This window comes from Benincasa hispida, chromosome 5, assembly GCF_027475165.1.
Source record: "Benincasa hispida cultivar pf3 chromosome 5, pf3_genome.v1.1, whole genome shotgun sequence".
Classification (NCBI taxonomy): domain Eukaryota; kingdom Viridiplantae; phylum Streptophyta; class Magnoliopsida; order Cucurbitales; family Cucurbitaceae; genus Benincasa; species Benincasa hispida.
The window spans coordinates 57818738-57826835 of NC_143482.1; the positions used below are offsets into that span (position 1 = coordinate 57818738).

At 34.7% G+C, this 8098-nt stretch overlaps 1 protein-coding gene across 1 annotated transcript; it reads right to left on the reverse strand.

Annotated features, from left to right (window-relative positions):
• Positions 1-1421: 1421 nt before the first annotated feature.
• On the reverse strand, positions 1422-7141 carry ERS (glutamate tRNA synthetase). Its single transcript, XM_039032474.2, has 13 exons — positions 6548-7141; positions 6264-6382; positions 5867-5988; positions 5526-5708; positions 5093-5211; positions 4909-4957; positions 4713-4814; positions 4439-4541; positions 4255-4318; positions 3938-4052; positions 3542-3642; positions 2565-2721; positions 1422-1887 (listed from the first exon to the last, which is right to left on the reverse strand). The coding sequence occupies exons 1-13, from the start codon at positions 6796-6798 to the stop codon at positions 1648-1650; spliced, it is 1725 nt and encodes a 574-aa protein (XP_038888402.1). The 5' UTR covers positions 6799-7141; the 3' UTR covers positions 1422-1647.
• Between the last annotated feature and the right edge of the window lie 957 nt (positions 7142-8098).

The window sequence follows — 8098 nt, forward strand, 5'->3', positions numbered from 1 at the left end:
TAATTTATGTCACAAAACTAAAATATAGCTATTTCCCTGCAATATTCAAAGAATGTGCCTTCTTAGACCAAACATTTCAAAGACTTTTTGACATTTTTCTACCTCTTTTGCCAAAGAGATGGTCCACAATATTTTAGTGGGAACTTTCAAAATCTCCAAAGACACACCAAACCACTGAAAATTTGTTAAAAACAACCTTTTAAAATACTACTTTGCTTTATCTACACTTATATTAATTTATTTTGATATTTGAATTATAAATTTTTGTTTATCATCTTTTTTTACAAAATTTTAATATAAATTTTAGGTTAAATTATTGTTTTATATGTTTCAATAATTATGGTTTAAAAGATTGAATTTATCTTTATGATTTGATAATAACCATTATAAATAGCTATCAAATCATAGGGACTATTTAACCAAAAGAATGAAATTATAGTCTTGAAATCATAGGAACTAAATTTCAATTTTTTTTTTCCAAACTATATGGACCAATTTGGTAATTTAACATAAATTTTACACTCAATGAAGATCTTTCAATACAAATTTATGGCAACATTTAAGAAATTTAGTCAACGAATGGTCATGTTAAAAATTTAAATAAAAAAAAAAGATAAAAATGAAAATGAATGGACCAAAATTATCACTTTTAAATAATAACCAAATGTGAATCTAAAGTTTGCCCCCCATCCTGCTGTGGTTGTATTAAATATATATATATGAGGGTTTTTATTTAAAGCTTATTTATATAAAGTATTCAAATGAAAATGACTTTTTAAAAAATACCTTTTTTTCTAGTCAATCTAAATATAATTGATCTCTTTCAATTGCTCTACTATATTCATTGAGAATAAATTGAGATAACTCCACAGATGACTCATTTTAGAGGCCCAAAATAAAAAATGCCCACTTCTTAAAGAATTTGGTTGTTGAACGTCATGGATCGGTGAAATTACACATTTGCCCTTCTTTCTTCCTCTTCTTCTCCGAGCGCTTTCTCTCTCTCTTTTTCTTCTCTTCCTCTTATTCTTCGATGGTTCGTGCAGGAGTTTTTTTTTTCCTTATCTTCTTCATCCTCTTCTTCAACGAATGACCAAACAAAATCCAGCAAACAACCAACTTGTGCGTGCTAGCAACGAGCGCCCAAACACCAGAGAGCGAGATTAGCAGAGAACAAGAGAGAGGAGAGCAATATTTAAAAGAGAAGTAATATGTGAGAGAAGGAGAGGAAACAAGAGAATGAGAGAACGAGAGAATGAGAGTGCAAAGATCGAGAAAGTAATTGTGTGCCTAGGTTTTGTTTCGGTAATTTCACCCAAATTTGACGTCAACAAATGGTCAAGGAAATGAGCACAGCAAGTCTCATTTTTCTCCCCTAATTTGGGTTTATCCATACAAAAACCCCTAATAAATTCATATCCTTTTCAAACTCAATCCATCCTTGGTATTCCAGACACGAATCAGCATTGTACACACTCAACCGAAAATTGGATGCTACCATACAAAATAGATAGTATATCTCATCTGTTAATCATTTCTCATAATTACAATAACAAAAGGTTATAAATTATTCAGACCGAAGAATAATTTATAATGACATATTTCAATGAAAAGCCGATCAAAACTGTAAAGAAAAAGAAAAAAAACTCAGTTGGGGACGGCCGCCGCAGGTGCAGATGACTCTAATAGAGGGCTATCCTTGGTCACTGCATCCCAGTCAATTTGTCTAAGAATTTCAAACCTGTCAGTCAGTGGCACAAACCCGGCTTGAGGAGCAACGACGCCGGACGATCTCGCTTTATGAAGTAAGACGACACTAGTTCCCATATCAGGGCCATGGATTTTCCCAGTGAGCAACAACCGGAGTGGCATGAAAAGTGATTTTCCCTACCATTGGTGGTCAGGTTATTTAGATAAGAAATTAAGCTTTCATTGAGGAAGGTGAAAGGATATACAAAAACAAACAAAAAAAAATTAAGCCCAAAAAACAAGCAGCTCCCCACCCAATTACGAAAAGAAGTCCCAATCTAAAAGAATAATACTATGCTGATAATTACAAAACACTCTGGAAGTGTTTGGCTCATAGACTTCATAAGTCGATGTTAAATAACTCGACTCCATCAACTTCAATAGTATTCACTATTGAAGTTTGCACATTTATCGAGGAACTCCAACTTTCCCTCTTATTCTATCTCCTCCAATGTTTTCTAATTCTAAACTAAACAATTCTGCACTCCAAACACAGATTTCCTAACTCGAACATATTAACTCTAGATTTCAAAACTCAACTCAGCACCCCAAACAGTCTCTATTACTAGACGGCCATAAAGAAGAATTAAATCTAATCGAATCTCAAATATCATCCCCTGACCTCTTCACTGGCAAAAAATTTTACCGTTCCTCTCAAGCCAAACGTCACATCATAGCAAAAAAACAAAGACTTCCATTGGTGATCAAATTAGGAAAGGTGATTATGGTTTTCCTAGTAAGTAGAAATTAACATGAAGAAGATATACAAGGAAGTGAGAACTCAAATTATAAAATGCCAATGAATTGAAGCATACCTTGCGTTTCAATGACTTCCCAAAATTTTTCACCCACTTCTGCCAACCAGAAGGGCCTTCTTCAAGCGCATTAAGGATTTCGCCACTATCATATGCAGCTATGAGGCTGGCTGAAAATTCAGAAAGCTTATCCTCTACAAGAGGCTTAGCTTCGGAACTGCAGGCATTAGGAAAATTTTCAACAATCCATTATCTAAAGAAATTGAAAATATCATTTTTCTTTCTCAACTCCACAGATATTACTTTAGCAAATTACTCTAATAAACTGAGCACCATAGATTTAACGAGAGACTGAGTATGTGGCAAAGTAGTATCTGACTTTTGAAGCAAAAAAACTGTTTGAGAAGCTTCCCGTACAAGGTATAAAATCTTTGTCACCGAGGGAATGGCTGCTGATAGCAAAAACTTGATTCAAGTCAGAGCAAGCTGGCATCTAGCAACAAGCCTAACTCCATAAATTATTTACTTCAGATCTGGTATTGTAATTGTAATTACTACTTTTCATCCAAGTATTTGACAAACCACCAGATGCAGGGTTGTGAAATTATTTTCATAGAGAAAGGACCATCAGGTTGTAATATGAAACAAAACTTTAAGTTTCATATGGTTTCTATATAATCTGGTTCATAGAGTTGTTAATCATTGGATTTTCAGTTTTGAGGTAATCGTCCGATGATTTTCTTCCACCTTCCTTCTTCTCTTCCTTCGCTTCCCCCTCCATTTCAGTTTCACAATCTTCTCTACCCACAATATCTCAAATTCCAACTCTACCCTATCCTACACGACTACATCAGACAAAATCAATAAGACTGAAGAAATGTATATGATAAAAGGATTGCCACACTGAAAGACAACATTACTTTAAATATCTAAAAATTCTGGGGATCAGCTAACATCATAAATTCACTGACTTTGTAGTGCTATTTTGCAAAAGAATATCACGATACTAATGACAATATGCCTGAAATTCAACGTACCTTGTCAGAGTAGTGTGTAGAGGATAGGACAGAAGGTTTGAGAGCGCCTTGTCAGCATCAGTTACCAAATCAATTGCATCTTTGAGCAGCTGAACTGATTCCTATATATATATATATAATTAAATCACTCCTCACGCAATGATTTCATGATTATAGCACACATTATGAAACGAAAAGAACATGGTTGAAATTCCAGTTGGCATACTCACTCTTTCCTAAACCTAGACCTTCAGTTCCTAAAATTATTCTGTTTCTGTGTCAATTAGAGTCCTTTTCTGTAAGTGCCTTTCTTCCGTAGTGAAATAAAATTGTTTACTCTTTTTTGTGATCATTCTTTTATGCTAATAATGTTTTCCGGTTCCTATCAAAAGTAATTCCTACACAAAAGGCTCTTGCCTCAATAAATGGTCCCTCTGATTCTGTCAGGATACCCGTGCTCTTCCAGCGCTCACCAATAAGCTTGGTCAATTCCTCAGATGGAAGGGCTCTCAAATGCTGACCATTCATCCACCTAGTTTTCACAGATGGCATTGGAAGCTTCCATTAGTTATGAAATCGATTACAATCGTCATTCAAATGAAAACATAATAGCAACTACAAATGCATTATGACAAAGAAACAAAATTCTAGTTACATTGTTAAACTTTGAACTGCAGGGACGTGCTTCTAAGAGCAAGAAAAATTGTACCAATTAACAATCAAATCATTCTCACCTTAACTTAGTAGAATCAAAAACAGCACCACTTTTGTTCACACGGCTAATCGAAAACTTTTCCACTGTCAGTCCAAGTAGATAGCCAAATAGTAATTCAGAAACAAATTCTAGAAATAGTAGGAATAAAGATCAGAAAGGGAGAAGAAAGGTACAACAATAGAACCATAGAGAGAATCACCAACCAAGTTGTTCGAGAGTAAAAAACTCATTCTCAGTACCATCCCCCCAACCTAATAGAGCCAAGTAGTTAACCATAGCCTCGGGCAGATATCCCATCTCCCTGAACTGTAAAGGAATTAACAGTGATCAATGTTAATTTCTAATTAAAAATGTATATCCCAATTAAATAAGTACCATAAGAAAAAAATATGGGAATAATATACTAAAATACATCATATATCACAGAATATACAAGCTTTTGCCCATGGAATAAGATGTATGCAACCAAAGGATTACCTGACCAACTGAAGTCGCACCATGTCGTTTTGACAGTTTACTACGATCAGGTGCAAGAATTAAGGAAACATGTGCAAAGTAAGGCATTGGGAAACCAAGAGCCTGTAATAGGAGAATTTATTAACAAGAGAAAACAAAGTCCTTTGCTGAGTATCTGAGATAAAATACCTGAAGGAAAAAGGGGGTATAAGATTACCTTATATATCAGCGCCTGCCTAAGAGTGTTCGGTAAATGTTCCTCTGCTCTGATAACAAATACTGAGAGAATTAGCTAACATGTTACAACATTAAGGAAATTCAACAAGTGTAATGAAATATTCAAGCAGAGAATAACAAATGGAACAGCAAGTCCATATGGTTAAGGAAGATGCGGTTATTACCTTATGACATGTGAGATAGCCATGGTAGCATCATCAACAGTGACACAAAAATTATAGACAGGTTGCCCATTGCTCCTCATAATTACAAAATCTCCAAGTGTATCCAAGTTCCAACTAACCTTCAGAACACTAGCAAACAAAGTTAAGAACAAGATACAGCATAAGTTTGACTAATGAGGTTTAGGTGAGTAATTATTATTAATTGTAAAGTTGATATGTAGCTCTTCAAATCCTCTGTCCTATGTCAATGTGTGCCAAAGAAAAGAACCCTACAGAAGAAATGCTACGAGCTCAATATGCAAAAGACAAGAGATGCCACCCCAACCCATGAGAGGGGGGAAGAGGGAGAGGACCAGTTACAGAGAACATGCAGTCTGGACTAGACAAACTATAGGCAGGATGTTGCATGTTGCAAGACAGGAGGAAAACTTACTTCCCCTCGTATGAGATCATTGATTTTCAAACTTCCTTCTTGAGGCACGCGAAATCGGTACGTGTAAGGGGTACCCTTTTCCAATTCTTCCCGTACTTCTTCATTAGTAGCACTGGCCCACTTTCCCATGTATACAGGAGGCAGTTGCTTCAGCTTTGCGACTTCCTTCATTCTTTCTAGTTCCTGAAGAGAATGACAGGAACCCAGATAGTAAAAATCATTAGGACACCGAACATTCCTTAAGTCATTAAAAATTCAAGATTTAAAATTGAAATTAACTATTATTTTAAAAGAAGGAAAGAAAAAGCATACAACATATCATATACGATAGTACTAATTACCTCATTTGAACAAAAGCAGCGATATACTTGACCAGATTCTAAAAGCTTCTCCGCATACTGTTTGTATAGAGCATTTCTTTCTGATTGTCGGTAAGGACCATATTCTCCACCAGCATTTGGGCCTGCATATGGTTTCATCACTAACAAAATCCTAAAAAATAATAATAATGAAGTAAAAAACTTCATCCATACTTCTTCAAAGAATACACCATCAAGAGTATAACTGCACATTCAGGAATGCCCTAAAAATAGCATATTGACTTGAGCATTGTGATATTCAGCCACATGAATGACGCCAATACATTAAGACAAACACCATGAAACCCAGACATTGGAATTGAGACGAAGCAAATGCTCCAAAAAGAACACGGGACTTAAAACTGAAAGACATAAGCACCTTCATCCCAATCGAGACCAAGCCAAGAAAGATCTTTCAACACGGCCTCTTCAGATTGTCGAGTGGACCTTTCCAAGTCAGTATCTTCAATTCTCAGAACAAACTTTCCACCATTGGCCCTAAGACATCGAGTTCGTAAGTACGAAACAAAACCATGACAGACGAGTAAAATCGAACTTCCACTGAAAAGTAGAGCTACCAGTAACCAAATCCGTGCGCAGTGATCATTGAAAACCCTAATTTAACAATGAATAAGAGCAAACGGAAAAGTGAATAAAACCAACCTAGCAAACAAGTAATTGAAGAGGGCAGTTCTTGCTCCACCAACATGAAGATTTCCAGTAGGCGAAGGAGCAAAACGGACTCGAACTTCTCCTCCATCGACCTTATCTACAGAAGCCGACACCGAGAAACTCCTTCGAAATTTTGGGATGCATCTCTCCCCAAAATACAAATTTGAGCGATGTAGAATTGGAGGATTCAGCATCGGGAAGGCCTTAATCCTCACCCATGGTGTCCCTGCTATCGTCGCCATCCGCCGCCGTCGGAGAGTTTCGGAGGTCCGACGCCGATGGTCGTTTTCCGGCGAGTGGTTTAAGGATAACGAACTGCAACAACTACTGCTAAAGCTAAGCAGCTGTCTTTCTCATTTCTTACCGTACACGATTTTGCTATATGGACTTCGCCCACCAAAATTATCATATTATAAACTTATAATTTATAATTGAGGGTTTTGTTCATTTAAAAAATATATACATAATCTATTTTTTTTTTAGATGTTTTAGTGCGGAATGACCTAATCTTTAAAAAAAAAAAAAAAAAAACGAATGAAAGCTTAATACTAACGTTAGCACTATCTCGTTAGGAATGTCCCCTCCAATTGTAAAACAATAGGAGCCCTATCACGATATTCATTTATATGATAATATTTTTTTAAAATCAAATGGTCGATCAATTGGTGATTAAAAATAAAAGTCGATGAGTGCTCCAACCATTTTATGATGTATGAGATATCTCTAACATAAGTAGAAAGTTAGTTTTCATTAGTTTTCTAGAACGGGGTCATTCCATATTAATGTCACTAGTATTTGTCATCTGGTATTAGAAAAAGAAAATCCAATCTTAACCTTTTTTTTTTTCTTTTTAACAAGTTGAATCAAGAAAAACTCTTATAAATAGAAAAATCAAAAAAAATATTTATACTTTATAGCAAAAAGTTTCAAAAATGTTTTGTACTTTTGGAACTTTTTGCTATAAAATGTAAATATTTTTAAATATTTTTTATATTTAAAAAGGTCCTTTGAATCAAACTATGAGTTTAGCTCGACAATAAAAACATCTACTCTTTCTGCTAAGGGTGATGGGTTAAATTTCTACTCCTTAATTGTTGTACTAAAAAAATGTATATGTCTAGTGACATTTATCAAATTTAAGTTGACATTCATATGTTATCAACAACTTGTCCTTTAAATTACAAGTTTCAATTTTAAGATTTTAAATCTGTGTTTATTTCATCATCGAACTTTAAAAAGTATATGACAAATTACTTAAGTCTTGTTTGATAATCATTTAATTTTTTGTTTTTGTTTTTAAAAATTAAGCCTCTAGACACTAATTCCACCCCAAATTTCTTCCTATGTTATCTATTTTTTACCAATGATTTAAAAAATCAACCAAAATTTGAAAACTAAATGCTAGAGTTTTAAGATTGGCTATATATTTATACAAGGCAGAGTGTTATGGTTCTGGTTGTTTGCATGTTGTCATAGAAGTTGTTTCAACTATTGATGTAACAAGCATCATTCATGCCATCCAGACTTTTCTTATTTGAAAAA

Bases quoted from the DNA above. Each gene is read 5' to 3' on its own strand.
- ERS (XM_039032474.2), bottom strand. From the start codon at position 6,798: ATGGCGACGATAGCAGGGACACCATGGGTGAGGATTAAGGCCTTCCCG. The intron at 4,958-5,092 runs GTAATAACCGCA...ATTTGTTATCAG, and splicing joins GCTATCTCACATGTCATAAG to AGCAGAGGAACATTTACCGA. The intron at 4,815-4,908 runs GTAATCTTATAC...CTCCTATTACAG, and splicing joins GGCAGGCGCTGATATATAAG to GCTCTTGGTTTCCCAATGCC.